The following is a 19,229-nucleotide window of genomic DNA, read 5'->3' on the forward strand; positions in this document are numbered from 1 at the left end:
ATGTTCGACGAGACGAGAGAATCTGATGCAGTTTGCAAAATCAGAATACACACGAAATTAATTTTTGAATCACACCCATGTTATTCGATGGTATTTCTCGAATACGAACACATGCTTTACTCTCATACACACATGTCAGAAGGCGACCAGACGACGACTGGTAATGCGACAATATACTCGTACAAGAGCATTTATGCGACATTCGTAATACAAGTATTACAGGAAAGGATTCGTATATTTTATGGATTTGAGAGAGTTGGCGCTTGGTACTTACTATATAGATGGTAGAAGCTAACGGAGAAGAGCGCGCGACGCGCTATGACGTGTCGCGAAACTTCGTAGTTTATATCTGTATAAAACCTACGGAGAAGACCGTTATGACAGCCATAAAATAATTGCCATGACCCGCGCCGTTTCCTGTTTTATTATCCTATACGACAGAGCGGAGCACCGTGTCACGAATTAAGCTTGATATTCTTATCTCGCGTTATTTAACGAACGACGTGTCGAGCCTTTAATCACGTCTTTACACTGTATTTAATTATTTCAACATGCGATGTGTAACTACGATGAACACAACCCGTAATTGAGCACGAGACGGGCGATAATACGGACAAAAGTCAATCTAAAATCATTCGCGTCGAGTATACAATGAGCGACGGAGCGTAATTAAAAGCATGGAAGAAGATCAGATACCCGTGCACGAGCTAATTCGCGAGCCAATTACGCGAATAGCGAACGAGCTCGGAGTCATTCTCGAAATTGTCGACGAGCGGCTGGTGGTCTGACGCTGCTCTGTCTCCCGCTCTGCCGCGGCTGCTGGTAATCACCTTCCGTCCCGGAAATGACGATCAATGCCGTAATGACGTAGACGGGCGTTTTTCCCATCGGCGCGCTAGCTATTTGCAAAAGCGGCATGGCCGGCCAATTTGTCGGGCATTAATGATGGCGACCGACGGCGCGTTAAGCGAACACCGTTTATAATCGCGCTGATTACAGCCGGGTCCATTGATTGTCCAAGCATAACCTTGGTAACGCGAGCGAGATGCGGTCCAGCCGCGTTTCCCCCCCCCTCTTCCCCCTCCCCCTTAACATTATCCCTTCGGTCGGCGAGAGGGTGAATTTTCGGGCCGATGGATCCGTCTCGCTTCGCCGACGCGTTAATGCAGGAACGCATCAACGTTTTGCAAACTCTTCCTCCTAGACACAACGGCGTTCGACATAAAATCGTTATAATACAAACACGGACGAATGAATAATTTTGCATAATAACTCGAACGTGTTCGATTCGATGAAAAAGAAATTGCACGCGTAAAGAATTGATAGTTCGTATATACGGCTTATACATTCGCAAAGGGGGAGGGGAGGGTTTAGTCTAAATCTCTCTCTCTCTCTCTCTCTCTCTCTCTCTCTGAATATTTATTACGACGGAAATATTGATATCCGGTGACTATTCATCCGCCTGGGCTGGAAATAATAGTTTATTGATCTCTCGTAATAGGGTCGTCATCCTGAAAAGCGCAATCCAGATCCCTTCTTTCTTTGAGTCTTAACCGATTGGTTTTCACTGTTATGCAATCGACTTTCCTCTCTATCCTTTCATCTAGGATTAAAGGCTACGTTTTTAATCACAGCTGACATTTTTAATCATAGCCATCCTTTGTTGGTCCGCTGAACTCGCCAGAGTCCTTCAGTAAACAATTTTTGTGTGTAATATTATTTTGATAAGTTATTAAAATTCTACTCTTTCATAAAGAAACATGAGAGGAAAATCTAATAGACAATCGCTTTGAAGTTTTATCCTTCAAGGCAGAATAACTCAAGTTATAAATCATATTTTTAAGCTTAGACTCGCGAAGCTACCGATTTTTCACGAAACACTTATTGCCTTCAGGCATTAACTCGTACTGTTTGATATAATATATCGCACACACGGGATCTAGCCACACGACCAAAGGAGATCGAAACCCTTTGCGAAGTTATTTCAAGTCGACAAGGGCCCGAGAAGTCGCACAAAGCGAAGTCTGGCCGTGCTTCGAAATCGAATTACGCGGCGGTTGAGAAACGACGCGGAGAGTGAAGGGTGAAAAGATAGGTAGGAAGATACAACGTAACAACAAGGGAGTTCGGCCGATTCGGGGGATGGAGAGGCCTCTCTCTCTCTCTCTTTCTCTTTTCGGTCAAAACGAGTTATACTCCACTTCACCTTGATATATTTAACTGCCTTTGTCTTTTATCATATAGCGGCGCTTTTACCCCTCGAGCGCGTTTATAAGGGCCGGTGGAACGTGAGAACCTTGTTTTTTCTATTTTTTTTGGGGGGGGGGGGCAAAGTTTATTTAGCCACTTACACTCTACCTTCCAAAGAGAGATCAAATAAACCGAGCGAAACCACATTACGACTGCATCGCCATAATAATAGGAATAATAACAAATCTTAAAAGTTATTTTAGCTGCTATACGAGATTGTATAATACGCGATTACAGGAATCTAATCTATCTCATCAAATTATCTGCTTTTATGAATAACTTTTCATTTCTTAATTTTTTTGATAATATCGTCAATATTATACTGTTAAATCTATAGTGTCAAATTTTACCTTATTTAAGTCGCTACTGCAGCTCCTACTTAATATATAGTCATTTTTAATGTAAAACAATAGAGTTAAATAATTTAAAACAGTTTAAATTTAACCCAAATTTGGGTTAAATTTTATTGTTTTATTTAAAAATAACTATATATATTAAGTAGGATCAGTGGCGACTTAAATGGAGTTGAATTTGACACTATAGATTTAACAGTGTATACTGATATTTTTTATCGCAAAATTCTTATAAAACTAGTTCCAGGCTGTCGCGACGGTATCGCATCACATGTTCGTAAAATGAAATCTTCCTTGAAGAAAATAAAATATTCGGAAAACTCAGACAGACGTCTCGCCGATAGATTGTTTCAGACACAAGGGGGATGACGAAGATAGGAAGACGAAGAGGTCACGAAAGGCGATGTAAAGGCGATGAACGGTTTAATCTAGTTGTTAATTTATAGCGAATCCTTTAACATGCTCGTTATCAGGATCGAATAGCACAAAGGACTTAATCTCGCTACTTCATTTGCATACAACCCTCTCGGAGTTCCGACTTGGTTTGAGGAAGGGTGGACCGACAGATGCAATTAACTTATTCGTAGTATATCACCCCTCCCCCTACTGTCTACTAAAAAAAAAAAACTGCCCGGCAAACAGGATGCAGATCGCGCCGCAGAATAATAAACTCCGATCGTAATTCGAAAATAAAATGGTGGAAGGCGAAAATAAGCGGATATTCCGGAGATCTCATATCGCTAGATGTTTATCATTTCATTTTATGAAAATTGTAACAATAATGCGGCAAAACAGAGAGATAAAATTTTAATTTCCACCGACCATTCTAATTAAACGATAAAAGAAAAAGAACCTGCAATTCGCAAGAAAACAATTTCTGTGGACAACAATTTTACGTTGGACAAAAGAATCAACATCGACCGTGTGCAAGAGTATAAATACCGAAAATCAATATCAGCTTTCAAAAAATAGATTTCGCGTAACAGGACGATATCCTATCCGCCGTCGGAGTGGGGCTCACCACGCTTTACCGCTTCTATAAAACAAATTCTGTCACATCGCGTTACATCGTGCCGATTCCCGCGACCATATTTCGAAATGTTTCGATACCCAACCACTCGCTGAATTCTCAATTTCCAATCTTTCAGTCGAGTGTACCCTGGGAAATTGAAACTGAAATACCTTGCGCCACTTTAACGAACCGCATGAAATAGAAGATTCGCGGGGAGGATTCTAAAATATTAAACCGATATAATCCTCCGTCGTGTGCTACACCGGGTAATACTGTGTGCGGTGGGATTTATATTTAACCACAGCGCCGCGTTTACAATCACGTTTAAATTTTCAGTTTCCAATTTATCACTCCTCTGACGAGTCTTTCGGCACAACTGTCTCGAATTGAAGGAGAATTATTGTCCAATGAAAATTTCTGCTTAACATTATCTCTGCTCTGTACGTTTTAATATTAAACATAACGAGAATTTATTGTATTTAATATATAATAACGAAAGAATATTCTATAAAGATTCTTGTGCGAAAAAAAGCGACAAATAAGAAAAGGGACGTGATTTGTGCCGTGTCATAAAGAAGATTTTTCACGCGTAGCTAGTTTTAGCGAAATCAGAACGATGAATATCATACAGACGAGACGAGAGGAAATGGAGTGAAAGAATGACAAAAAGAAAGGAAAAAAATAGGATAAAAACTAAATTCGCGACCACCGTCGCGCTCCGTATAAAGTCGTCCGCGATGTCAGCGAAATCATCGCGTTTTCCTCGGGATCGTTTCTGCAACGCGAAAGATAAGACTCACCCTTTGCGCCGTAAACGTGATTTCCCTCCGAGCGGGAAAAATTTTCTTTTCTCCGCGTCCTCTCTCGCTCCCGATCGAAAGGAGCAACCCCCGCCGAGCCTTTTCGCTTGGCTGATAAAAATCCTTCTAAATCTTGCCGAAGCCTGCGAAAGCCTGGTACCCGCGGGACGAGTCGCTCTGAGAAATACGGTCCCGCTGGAAGAGACGCGAAATTTGCATCTAACGACTCGCGACTCACTGCTCTCCCGCGCGATCGCGCAAATAATCTCCTCCGTATAGAAACGCGCCGTCATAAAGAAATACTTGATCAAATTGAAAAGCGGGCCTCTGCAGCCTCCTTGCCTCAAACGGATGTGTTGTCAAACGGTGAGGCTTATACTCTTTTTTTTTTCTGTTGCCGTAAAACTCGAGCAAGCTCCAACTTTCTCGTTGAAAATTATTATACAAATGATATCTGAAGTACTTGGATACTCTCTCTTTGCATGATTGCGAGGTATTATTTTAATGAGAAAGCTGAAACGTATGAGGGACGTCGCGGACACAAAATTTCGTCGCCGAAAGTGTACAAGCTCCTGCACTTACCGCCCTCGTGCTGTACGCCTGGTTCACGTTGTTGACGTTGTTATTGATGTGATTGTTGTTGTTGAGGTGATTGCTGGTGGAATTGGTAGTGGAGTTGTTGTTGCTGGCGTGATGATGATTCGAGTGGTTCCCATTGTTGTGCTTGTTATGCTTGTGCAGCACCATCGCGGCGAACATGTCGAATGTCTGTACCGGCGCGCACCGTAAGCACGCGGAACGAGCGGAGAGACGGTCTCTTTCGAAAATGCGCCGACCTCACTACTCCTCGTTTCGCCGCATGACTCGATTCGTCGTCCACTTCGTCGACTGACCGAGCTAAAATATCGCGCGCGCGTTCGATTCGTCGCGACAGTCAATAACAAACGCGAGTAAAATCGCGGCTGTGCCTGGTGGATGGAGAGACCTTCAAACTTTTTATAACTCTTGTAGAATTGGAGAATATTCTCTCGAAATCTATAAATTTCCCTCTCGAGGAAGAGTTTTCCACTTTTCGACGTTTCCTCTATATTTCGCTCTTATCTTAACGCGAAGACACCCGTTTCAGCGAGTTCGCAACCTCTTTCGCTCCTCTGAAGATTAACAGAGTTTACAAAAAGATAGTCTTTCACCGAGAGATGCTTGTGGAAATTGCAACGGCTGCCGCGTAATAAATTGCGCTTCGACTTTAACACTGAAGCGTCAAAAAATTCGGCTCAGCTTTCATCCAACTCGAACGTATACACACGTACACAACGGACGACTTATTGCTCCACGAAGAAAGACTAATTTCATTCCGGCGCGGCGCGGCGGCTGCCGGACCGACACGGAGTGCACCGCGAAGATACCGGCGCGGCTTGCGAATTCCGTGGGAAACCGCGTGCTGGTGTAACCGAAGCGCAATCGAATGAGCGAAAAAGACTTCTCGGACTTTCTCCCCGTTAATTTCGTCGGGCGAATCCACCCACCGCGTGTAATGGAAGACAACGGCAAAACCGCGGATGTAGCAGTTGGTATCAGCGTGATTGTTTATGATACCGCGAATCGGGCGGTTCGAACGAGACGATTGCGGATTCTCCGCTAGTATATCGAGAGACTATCTGTCTTTCTACGCGAAGTTTCGTTCACTTTTCCGATGTATATTATATGCACAACAAACTTGCAACACGTACGACTTACGAACGAACTTCTCGCCAACGCGCGCGTTTATCTGTTCGAAAAGACTGGTACTACTCGTGCAGTATCTGAGAATAATACGAATGTGAGATACGTGCGAATGTAAAGCCAGCAGGAGTTTTGCGGTCAACGGTAACAACGGTCAATTAGTCATTAGCGTAAAATGATTATTATTTATCCTCGCTAGTGGCCTTCGATGACTAATGCACCGCGACGATAACGTGCAGACTTAAGTGTGGCTTTTTTACATCATCGGAACTGACAGTGCAGTGAGTCACCGCGCAGGTTAAATTATATCACGTTCTCGGATCGTTAGGCGCAATAAGGTTTGTCTTACGCAATCTAATGTTAACTTTTTGATTAAATATCGTAAGATTACGACAGACGAGAAAGAAATCATTTGTTGACAATTATAGAATCATAATGGAATCAGAAGTACTTGCTACGTCTAAGGTCAACCGCGTTTGAAGGCGCGTTCGCGAGAACCATCCTCGCAAATAAGAGAAACACTGCACGCGAGGAACGCATCGGTTGCCGGCACCTATCGATTTGTTATAAATAGTCAGGTGCAGCGAACTGCGGCTCTATTCATCTTCTTTCCCTCTCCATCCTCTCTCTCTTCCTTTGTCCCTTCCTCCCCTTCTCTCTCAGCTCCCCCTCCCCCCGCCATCTTTAACGTGGCAGCCATCCCTCTTTCTCTTTGGTTTGTATAACGTCGATCGGATCTCCGCAAACCACGATTTTCATTGTAAACATCGTTTACCACACGTTGCATACGAGGGATGTAACCTTCCATTACGTCGATCTAAAGGTACCGCCGATAAATTGTTTAAAGTGCTGTTTTAGCTTCGTCCCTCCCTCTCTCTCTCTCTCTCTCTCTCTCTCTCTATCCTTCGATCTGATATACGAACTCAGTCCCTGTTACTAGTATTACTATATGACTTTGTTATGACCACATTTACTGCCGTTAAATCGCCGGTATGTAATCCTTGTTCTCGAATTTTTTAAATATGTCAGAAATATATTGCATGAGAGCATTATACATTTAAATTCTGTTTCCGAATTAATTAACGTAATTTGCTAAATGGATTATTTACTTAAAATATTTCAACGTGCGCGTCTTTATTACGCTGCAATAAAAACAAAATATACCTAGATATAACACCGAAAGCTGTTTTACATTTCCGTTTCAACATATCCTTTTCCTTTTGTGCTCCCACACAAAACTATCCGTGCTTTGAATGTGTAACGAGTCATTAAACCGGCAATAAACATTCGCAATAAATTAATTAACTGACGTCCTCGCACTGTAATTTTTCCGACGGAGCAGATATCGATGAGGTGTACACGTCAAAATACACGCGGCCGTCGTGACAATGTATTCAAAGCGAAGTGGGCGACGCGTTGGCTGTCGATCTATGTGGATGAGGCCTGTCGATACGTATATTTATCTGAGGAGCTAATGACGCAAGCGGTACATACAACTCAGGCAGGCGATTGTAATAACGTTTTATGAGAAGCCATTAACAAACGAAACGTCCTCCTCGGGAGACTCGCTGGGCTCGTGTGTACCGTACGTATTTACTGTTAATTGGAATAGTTATTCGAACTCGGTCGGAGCTGATTGGCCGATGCAGGATTGGCCGGATGTCTCTCGCGGCAGGTGGGGCCCCCTCGGTCTAACGCACGGCGTAACGCGGTTAGCGCCACGGCAATAATTGCGACCAGAACATCGCCTTGTAATCGAATTGGGTCGCGCGTGAATCCCGGTCGCCTCTTGCGCTGCAATCACGAGCTGCAATACTCGCTTCGTGCTTCTTCGTTTAAGATCATCGACGCCCGCGATTCCGCGTCGAGAGAGCTACGTATAGTGTGTATCCGATACGTCGAGATAAATTCTTTAACCGAGGAAACTGAAGGGAAAATTCCTAACGGATATATATATATATATATATATATATATATATATATATAAATCGGAGATATATGCGACTGCTGTTCAATTCTGGAAATACTGTTACGTAATCGGTGTCATCGTTTAACTCTCCGTGTTTTTATCGCCTGGAAACGGCCAAACGATTTACTCTCGAGCCACTCTCGATAAGTAGCAAGCGCAAATGTTAATATAATCATGAACTAAATTGTATCAAATCTCGATAATTAAAAACTTTTTTAATTTAACACAGGCAGCCATGTTTAAGCCTCCGCTGGGGATTACAGAGAAAAAAATTCAAATTAGATAATATCGTTAACCGATTTCCAATTGTAGTAAAAATAATGAGCTGATTCCGCCATTAAAAAGAGACGAGCTTGCTGGGTCGATTATATTAAAAAAAAAGGAAGAAAAAAAAACAGAGATTATTGGCCGCGATCGAGTGCGTTTTCGTTCGTGCATCAGTCCGGATTCAATCGCGGCAACTTTTCCAATTAACTGAACTGAAATCGGCTGTAGAAAAAGGGATCAATTAAAATTTATCGATACGCACCGCGCGGCAATCGCCTATAACAAATAAAATGGGAGAATCAAATATACACATATTTTTTTGTTCTATTTGTCGATATTTTCTCGTCTTTCTATCTTTAAAAGAAATATTGATCATTATAAGATGATTGCAGGTCTTTTCCTGAATACCAAACCAATTTAAGTTTTCAGACCAGAAGATCTCTTTTCGTTCTCAAAACTGCTGCATGTTATACAAAATTTATATTACAATACAGAAACAAGATAATTCTACGCGATTGTAGGTTTCGTCGTGAAAAGAGTTCGTCTGGTTGATTCACTTTGGGAAACAACGTTTCGCAGGATTTTCCATTAACTGCATTGCCCTCGAGCGAGCAGCGGCAGTCCTTATTCGCGACGATAGGACGTCGACGAAGGATTTGGACGAAGGTCGGTTCCAGTTCGTAAAGCCGAGCGCATAAAGTTTCCCGCGTGTTTCGTTGTTTTGCAGAACGAAATCGAGTGAGTTTCTTGTCGTGCACCGGCGGCAACGGGGCAAGGACAACGGTAGGGACGAGGAAAATTCAGACAAATATTTCGGCAAGAAATATTCTCCCTCGGCTCTGCGTTACATTACGCTACTCCGCCTTTCGCGTTTGCATGCGACTTTCAATTCCACGGGATTTCCGTCTCGCTCGATTCGCATCTCATTGCTGCAAATGATATATTTCGACGCGAGTATGACTTCGTTAAGAATTCCAGATTTAAATAACGTATTGTAAAACAATGAAGTTGAATTGAATCTTAAAAAGTTCGTCCCTGCAACATCGCGTGTAGCACACAGATGTGAGAGGGCAGATTACAAGACTAATGATCTCTTATTTGTTTCTCGCTCGCGATAACTTGCGAAAGGAATTCGAAGTCGCGTCTTCTTCGAGGAACGTTCCGTCTGAAAGAGTTCGCGAGCCCAAACGATATTTCGCTTCGAAATGCAACGAGAACGACGAGAGCACTCGTGTTTGATTTACGATACAATGGACAAGAAGAGATATTACGGTGGTGTATCGCATGAAGATATTGAAAACTCGCCGCAGAGACGATTTACGATCACGTCGAGCAAGAAACGATGAAGCCGTCGTATCAAACAAAACATCAATGGATCTAGCGATCTCCATTTTTTCCCTTTCCCCTCTTCCCCACGCACAGGAAATTCCAATCGGTCATGTTATAGACTACCCACTCTCCGCGGCTATTTGAGATCTCAATGCATCAATGTCATTAATTCACTCCTCGTTAATTAACCATAATTACGTGATAGCGAAGCGGACTAACTGGCTACCACTGGCTGCTCGTATAACGATCGTCGGGGCAGATGATTTCTTGCTTGATTGTCCATCTCCGTCCGCGTCTATACCGCGTAGAAATGAAACAGTTACGTTTGACGTGTCTCTATAGTTATCCTCCAACTGCTCTCGCAGATTTCTATAACTGTTTACGAACTGCTCGTTACGCAGATGCTTTCAGACGCGTCTCTCGGAGCGGCGGAGCGGAGATATTGCTTAACCTCACCGACGCGCTAAATTTTCGACCAGACGCAAAAAAAAGACGCGGTCCTAGTCGGCGTATATATGTATATGTATATATTCCCGACGCAGCCTGCAGGATTCGTGTATCCCCCGCTCTTTCACGAAACGCGCATCCAGCGTTGTACACACGACGCTTATACATAACGCACGTGCGCGTGTGTGGGTGTACCAGACGACGCGCGACGGTGCATGTGCATCCCCGGGGAGGGCGAATATGGATGTGGAATATATGTACAGTCGCGCGCCGATAACGGCACGTGTACGCGATGTCCACCTTTATCGAACTTTCGCGTAGAAAAAAAAAACGCCTGGGCTGATCGAGCGATGGCGACCGGAACAAAGCGCGACGATCGCCGCCGGCGTTACTGGAATTACTGGGTTTTACTACCGGGCTTTTTTTTTTCTCGAAATAGTGCGACGGCCATCGCGACGAGTCCGCCCGATAATTGTCGGAAATACCAACAAACAATGCGTGAATGAAAAATAAAAAGTACGTTAACATAGCCGCGATAAAAGTTAAACGTGGTTATCTGCGCGATTAGCAATTTAATGGAAATATTGGCGAACATTTCTGTGCTAAATACGGACTATTAGGTGCACTAATTAAGGTTGCCCTCATCAGCAATCACTGTGTCTCGTATACGGACTAATATTTGAACACAGTAGAATCTGCTGCTAATTGCTTGCCGTTTTATCCATGCTATGCGAGAGAGAGAGAGAGAGAGAGAGAGAGAGAGAGAGAAATTAATAGTTTACATTACGTTATTAAGCTCGATTTAAAAAACTATATCGTGCAAACAGTTGGAAATCTGCTGCATTAATTTCTACGCACAGGAGGGTTCGGCCCTGAAAGAGTCCATTGCGACGACATAGATACTGCGTTCTCTCGCTCGAAAAAGTAATTTCATCGCTCAGACATGTCCGACATAACCGCGGACGGTATCCTGACAGCCGTCGCGCGGCTACGAGAGCGCATTGTCTGACGCGTTCGCGACTGTCTGTCGACCGCCGATAGGATTCATGGAAAACTGGCCTATAGAAATCCGCAGTGGCGGTGTCAGACTCTCCAGGTATCATCGCGAGCGAGAGAGAAAGAGAAAGAGAGAGAGAGAGACGCGCACGTACACATCGGGACGAGGGCGTATTGTTTGCAACAGACAGATTCATTTAAACTTGTCGTTCGCCGCGGGATACCCATTCGAGCTCTCGGTTCTCCATTAAACGGCACTCAGACGCGAGCTTTTGCACCTGTACATACGTTTCCGGTCGCGTCGAAAATTCATGAAATCGCACCGACATTTTTGGAGCCCCGCCAGCAGTTCGTAACACGCGATACAACTGTGGCCAACGGGTAAATTATCCGGAGTACATTTCACCCCGCTATGATGAAATATCAGCGCGAATTAACGGTTTTATGAATGAAATGTTGCATTGATTCTCGTATCCAATAATAAATTACTAATAGACAGTCTATACAGCATCCACGTTCGATGGTGTTTTTATCCGATGATAGACGTGTATCTCGTTTACCTCGATTTCGCGCAATGTTTCGCCATCGCCGACTAATGGAAGTTCAGCCGGCGCGCGTATTAAATGGACAAAACATTTTACCATTTCAAGCGATACATAAATAATGATGGCTGAGATAATAAACATGCGTTAAGGTGATAAACGTTACGTATTCGGGAAAACGGCTAGAATTTTAATAAAACGTTTCGGTCGCGGCGGTTGAATGCAGCCAAGAGTCATCTAGATTAATTTCGTTAATGGCGTTTTGTGGACAATTAAATTTTGCGGGTTCGGACGCGATCAGCGCTCATTAATCTGCGCGCCGAGCGGCAGATTGCGATGCGTCGTCGAGCACAAAACGTATTTTGAATAAAATGTGTTGATTACATGTATAATTAAACGAATTACCTCATCACGACGCACATCCCTCGGCTCGCGATCACATATGCAATGATTTAAATAATAATGAACATGATAATGGACATGACGTTTCGAAAAGTCGGAGCTGCTCTCGGCGCACGCCGCAGAATTTTCATACAGGTGACCGAAGAGTCACCTATATGAACGATATGTGACTTTGATTGGGTGCGATATACGTAACTATATGCATCTCGCACACGTGATGACTGTCCACTTTACTGTCAAATCGCGAGTATGGTGTGTCGTATATAGGACGCACGGACGTGTTGCGCATATATCGAAATAGCGAAGCGGGCATATCCGAGACAAATGCACATGTCAAGAGGTAGTGTAAACAGAGGGTGAAATACTCACCTAATTTGCAAATGTAACCCGACTTCTGCTAACTCTATAACGCGGCATTCGTATCTCGCTTTTATCAATAAATGCACTCATTTTTTCCTGAGATTCTATAATACATGTAATGTAAACTATATATGCTAAATGCGTGCATTTACTGAATAAAAGCGAGACATGAATATGGATTATTATTTGCGGAATATATAGGTATATTTTTCAATTAATATCACAACCAAATAACGTTTCTAGATGGTAAACAGATTGTAAAAGAGATTAATGGGATAGATTGAGGCATTTTGTAAAAAGGGACTCTCGATAATTACAGCGTACTTTGCACGTCGTAATTATAGCAGATTGCAACGGACAATTTTGCAAATTTTATATATAGCGTATAGCGTATAGCGTATATTACCGCGGCAAAAGCGGTTGATCTAATTTATGCATTTTGCAGACGATTTAACAACTTAACGAGATTGACGGAAATGAGGATCGATAATTTCGTCAGCGGAAATAACCGTCTAATGCGCCGGAGAGCTGACGTTCATCTAGCTGTCCGACTGTCAGCTATCCGACGTATCCACGGAATTCGAAGTATTCGGAAATAGACTCGTCTCCAGCATCTCCCACCTGCCTGAAGCGCCGTCTAAAAATACGACAGAGTACATTTGCCGGCAAACGAGGGATCGATGACTGAGTCCGGCAAATGTGTTCCTCGCAAACAAACGATAAAGCCGAGAGGGGGATGAGCAACAAGGGAACTTGTGACGGTAAATAATGTGATACTACACGATAAACAGAAATAAACGCGGAAGCTACTTTGGACACAATACACGTCGAAGTAGAAGTTTCCATTGCGCAATATTAATAAGGCAAAGTAGAATTATCTTTTTCGTTCAACAAGGGAGAGGAAACGAGACATCTTGTGTCGTATCGACGATATCTTGATCTTGCCCACTTGTGCCGCCGCAACAAAGTTTCTCCGATAACACGATTAATCAACAACGGTAAACTCGAGTTCCGCGAGTTATATGATTAATAAAGTTTTCCGGGTCTGTGCGCGGAGCGGATATCTGGAAGATTCCCGTCGATCCGAAAAGCTGCGGCATGCGGAATTGCGCGGCGTGACGCGGGCTGCTCTCCGGTATAATAAATCATCTGTCGCCTCGAAAGACTGAAAGATCAATTATTAGATCGCTCTTTATTAGGAACGACCAATGGTCCGCGACCACCAATATTCCATTTTCCTATATTTGCGCGAGGACGCGCCATTAGAGCGAGACGAACAAATGCGGGGATCAACGAGCTTCGAAGAAAAAGGAAAATGGAAAATCGAGATCTCTAGCGCCAGGCAGGAGAAATTTTTGAAAATAGCTGTCGAGCCAATTTCCAGGTAGTTGCCTGCGCTGCCCGATATATAGCCTAATAGCTTGCGTGTCCCTAATAGGCAAAGAAACTCGCCACGCACGAAAAGCCGCGATCGAAACTACCACGCCGCCGCTTGCACGCACGCATTTAACGAAAAAAAAAGAAAAAAAAACAGATTTTGCAGAATTACTGCGATTACGTCGAAGACGCATTGTTGTTACATGAATTATGTAAAAATACAGCTCACAGCGTGAGAACTTCATGGCGATATTTGCCAGTGGGAGTCACTTTTATATTAATTATAATTTCGATTATTGATTCGTCGGAAAATCCGTTTACTTAAAAACTTTTTTGAAAACAAGGTATTTACTTTTATCTCGCTGTTTCAATCGTGTGCAGCGATTCATCGGTTAAAATCGAAGTCATTAAATCGAGAAGATTAGATTCCAATCTAACCTAGAGTCTAGAGATTCTAGTTTCTTCCACGTCGATATCACGGCCCGCACGTACTGCACACGTATAGCTGCGCGAAGCGGCTTGAAAGTAAGCTGTGTAATTAATTCTTTGAAAATTTAGTGGCAAACTCGCGGGACACTCGCTGAAAAATGCAAAACCCGTCCTAACTGCGCGAACATTCAAATGTCAGTGCCGCAACCAGTTTCGCGGTACTCTTCCGCGACGGAATTAACGTCGCACTATCCACTTATTAGCGTTAGTTGCCCAACGGGTAAATTATACGCGGCCGCGATAGCCGGCACGACGATTTTATGCCGTCGGATAATTTACGCTCTCGTTAAGTAGTCCACGATGTATTAGACGCATAAATATATCAAACAGGTACTTGTAGAACGCATTATTTGCTTTTTATCTGAGAGAAAGATATAAATACTTAAAACGCGAAGACAAATTAGACCCGCGTCATCATTCTTTTTCTGTACCTTTCTTACATCAATACCTATACAGATTCTCTTAATACACTTCTTTGTTACATCATTAAAGTCGATCGTTAGGAGAGATAAAGTATCCTAATCGCGAAATCATGAGAACAATAAAAGTAGCCGATAATCGGCGGGGCGCGATCTTTTATTTTTCACCTGACAAGAAATGACGCTCGCGTTAAGCGTCCGGCAGTAAAACTGCCACGTGCTATTTCTCCGCTTCTTTTTTTCCGGGATGATATCGCGAAAGCTCCCGAGTCTCCCGGCGGATACTTCTTTCGCTTCCGCACGGTCGTGCGTTTCTCTACTTCGTTCGGGGAAAACGCCAGACGCTCCCTGCGAGAGATTCCCCCTCAGTCCTATGGCGGCTCCGGCGCGAGTATTATCAAAGTTCTTCCCCATAGACATCGTAAATCTTTCGTGGGTGGGAAGGAAAGGCGTTTCCCGCGGTCGGAGAGAGCCGGCGCGACGAGACAAAGGAAACGCCGCGCTTAAAGCCACTTTATCCGAACTTGTTGGGTTTGCATGTAACCTGGCCTGCCCACTCTCAGACACCGGCGGTCGCATCGTGCCCGCCTGAAAATTCAATTTGCAAAACGGTATCGCGCAATTTCCTACGTAATTCACTCGCTGCGCCAGTAGTCTGACAATGTTGTTTCTACCGCCGCATCATCCCGTTATTCCTGTCCGCATCAGACGTTTATGGAAATATCGGTAACGTCAGTTATTAAAGCGCGTCGACAATGTCGTTACGCGTATAGCTTTAAGACTTTTTCTCTCTCTCTCTCTCTCTCTCTTGATTAATATCTATAATTTAATTTCATTGAATTATTAATATTATAAAGTAATATGTGCATGTATATATGCAGTATATGTGAATGTATTGTACGAGTATAATGGAGTATTTTTCTTATTTTTCAGAAACTATGATGAAATTGATTAGTCGGATATGACATTAACATCTCTAATTCACGAATTCCATCAAATTTCATTAGATTCCATCCAATAGCCAGAAAAGTCTTCGAATCGTACCTCGCACGAGCGAGTGTCGTCTCGTTTCAACCGCGAACGGAGATATCTCTGCCGGGAGGAGACGCGTTCAAAGTGAGGAACGGCCGCATCACGCGACGCCTATCTCAACAAGTCGCGGAAATCGGTATACTGATATAGTTAGATATCCCCTCGCTCCATTACGTGTGTTACCCTTGCGGTGGTTTACGGGACACGAAACGGTTCCTGGCGTTACCATGCGGGATCCGGTGATCCCTGACACGAGCACAATGGCCGTGAATTCACCGCAACGAATTAAAAGTGGAAACCTTCGTGCAATTAAGTGCAATCAACGTTCAAAGATTTTTTAAAAGCAAACAGCTAATTACGTTTTCTTTCTAATAATCACAATGTATTTACTGACACCCATGAATATACAAAATAGCGACAATTAGGAGAAATTGAGATTAATATACAGCATTATCGATTTGATAAAACTTAATGAAAAAAAAGATAAAATAATAAAATAATCTTGCTCTTTGATTAATTCTACACGAGCTATATTTTCATGAAGACTCGTTTCGGACTTGGTCAGGAAACGTGCCAGCAAACTTCGCGAAAAGTTCTGTATATTTGCGTACAGGGGTGAGTTTCTGCTTAGTCTTAGTCATCGGAAAAGTGATCGCACCCGCCCGCCGTGATTTTTCGCGTTTTCACCGTTGCATGATCGGTCGAAGGTGAACCAGCATAATGAAGAAACTCCCATTAACGACTAGCCGTAACTCGCAATGTCACGTTCGCGTACCAACCTGCGAGGATGACTCATACCGCACAATGTATTTGCATAACAAAAAAACCGTATTCAAATGAGCAATATGTATATATGAATTGTTAATCTCCATCCATCAGGCACAAGAAGATTCAAATGAAGAAATATAAATGTATCGGACGAGCCGGAATAAATGATTTTGATCAAACGTCATAGTCAATATTTAAATAATTGTTCAAATATCTATATACATAGGTATATAGTTTCATAATATTTTCCTATTCCTCTCCGAATCTAGTTTCTCGCTTTTTGTCATCAATATCAAAAAAATTATGTATAATATACTGATTCAATTGCAAGCGTAATATTATGTATGTGAATAATATTAATTAATAAAGATTTTTCTATTGTCTTACATTTGGAAATCAGTATTTTCCGGCACACCCTTTCGAGTCGACAAAAACAATGAAATTAAATCACGGGCACGGTACTCTCCAATTACCTCTCACGTCCTTATCGTTGCTCGCGTGTTATTACCCCTTCGATCGGGGGTGGGCAGGTACCCTCTTACACGGCTTGCCGGGGTAGCAGCGACGATACGATGTAGATGCCGCGTGCAGGGTGGTCGCGCGTCGACTGAGAGCTTCCCTCTTTCGGGGAGACCGAATCCACAAGAAACGACAACGGCGGCGCCGTGACGCAACCCCTTAGCGGCCAGCCAACCATCCGGCCAGCCGCCCCTAGCCGCCGCCGTTACCACCCCCGAATGCATCCCCACCGCGTCGGCGATTATCGAGAGTGGGGAATACGTGTATCGCCACGCGGCCGACAAACTGGTGGGGGTGTCTGCTGGTGGAATTACTTCGTTCGGTAAAAAACATCCTTCCCTCTCTCCCACCCCCTCACTCATTCTCTCTCTCTCTCTCTTTCTCTCTCTCTCTCTCTCGTTTTATCTGTCCCTTCTCATTCGGGAGGACGGAAAATTGCGGGGTGGAAAGTGGAGGACGTACGAGGCCGATGTACTGAGAGCATGAAGGTCGCGACGGCGGAGCAGATAAATCAAAATTCGTGGATGAACGGATTGGTACGGATTTTTCACCGTGAACGATGAGAATATGACACTGGCTATGTATAAGTTAGAATAAAGATACATAAAGAAATAAAGATACGGAAAAAATGCCTGATATTTGAAGCGAAAATCATTAAACAAAATGATGCAATCTTCATTTTTAGCAATTTAAAATAATCAACGATAATAATAATTTAATTATTGCGGAGTAAATACAGAATATTATTGCAATCAAAGATTATTTATATAGTCTTAATTATGTTAATCTCAATAGTTTAAAAAATCGTTACTTAAAAAAAAAGTTTTGAATATTATGAATTTTTCTGTACTTTTCGTTTAAAGCTTTTAACATTGTCATTTTCAATTTTGGCAATTCTTGAGAAAAAGTGCCAATTTTATATGTTGTAATAATCTGAAATTATATTTATTAACATCTACAATATAATTTCTTCAAGGATAAAAGGCAACTTTCACGATGATTGAGTTTTACGAGAGATGATTGACGAGGGCAAAGCAACGACAGGATCGAGACAGCAGACAGGGAATAAATTAAAATTCATGACACACGCTATAGATTTGGAAAACAGTTGGTAACCGGTTACCGTCGAAGTCTGAATTTCATTGTTAAACTACGAAATTGAAACTACGATGTCGAAAGTAAAAAAAAATCGCTTTTATAAATATAAATATAATATAAAGCATGAAAATAAAAACGTAAAAAACATATAACGTATGTGCAAATAAAATAGGTTTACCTCGTAAGTTTTAGAAGAAAAATGCATAAAATCAAGGTTCACAAATATACATATGAATAAAAAGATTATAATAGTATTAAAAATATAAAAACGTTAGATTTAATGCCCTGACAACGTTTGAAGCGACTGTTACTAATTAGTTATTTAAATTCTTTAAAACTGACATCGCTTCGTTACGCATTCCTTAATTTTAAGTTACTTAAAAAAGCCGAGGACATAAATTCGCAAACAAGAAGTTTTTCTTCTGTCTAGAAAGTTCATAACGACACCATAGAGACGGAAGAGGAGAATGGTAAAAGGTGAAAAACTAAAGCTAATATGCCAGAGAGCAAATGTTACGAGCCTGGCTCGCAAGAAAATTAAATTTTTGAATAAATAGTACAGAAAAGTAGCGCGTCCCGCGTATATGATATGAAGTTAATAACACATTTCGACTAATTTAAGCAAAATAGAATTCGGGAGGACGGAATTAGCTTTTTACGTATACATAAGCTAATTAAAGTTTATATAAAAAATTTATGAAATTGTTTGCAATTGATCCCAACATGATTTTCACAATAAATATAAGTATTACTATCCAAAGTTATCAAATTTAATAGAACATAAACATATAATATATACCTACTGTGTGATCGAATGATGTTTTTCTTGAGGAGACCTCAAGTATCTCGAGAAATAAGATTGATATTTTATCAGATGGCAAGTTTTAGATAACTTCGTTAAAAATGCGATAACTGCGAAATTTGCTCGCCGAGATCTACGAAGTCAAGCGCCGTAGTGTCGCGTAGCCATCGTTTTTGCCCGCCGTCGCGAGCGACGATGGAGATAAATTAGAAGCATCGCCGAGATAGGCGGTGCAAAGTAAGGAGAACGAAATCCGTATCAGTCGTCAGAGCTTGA

General features: G+C 42.4%; 1 protein-coding gene across 1 annotated transcript in view; it reads right to left on the reverse strand.

The window, feature by feature from the left end:
* The window catches only part of LOC105458253 (serine/threonine-protein kinase 26), a 66,788-nt gene extending 49,651 nt beyond the window's left edge, over positions 1-17,137 (reverse strand). The window contains exons 1-2 of the mRNA XM_011703425.1: positions 17,008-17,137; positions 4,998-5,312 (exon numbers count right to left, since the gene is read on the reverse strand). Coding sequence (XP_011701727.1) covers positions 4,998-5,174 — 177 coding nt within the window. The 5' untranslated portion in view covers positions 5,175-5,312; positions 17,008-17,137. The remainder of the gene's footprint in view (positions 1-4,997; positions 5,313-17,007) is intronic.
* Positions 17,138-19,229: the final 2,092 nt, after the last annotated feature.

This window comes from Wasmannia auropunctata, unplaced genomic scaffold, assembly GCF_000956235.1.
Source record: "Wasmannia auropunctata unplaced genomic scaffold, wasmannia.A_1.0 LD334579.1, whole genome shotgun sequence".
NCBI lineage: Eukaryota > Metazoa > Arthropoda > Insecta > Hymenoptera > Formicidae > Wasmannia > Wasmannia auropunctata.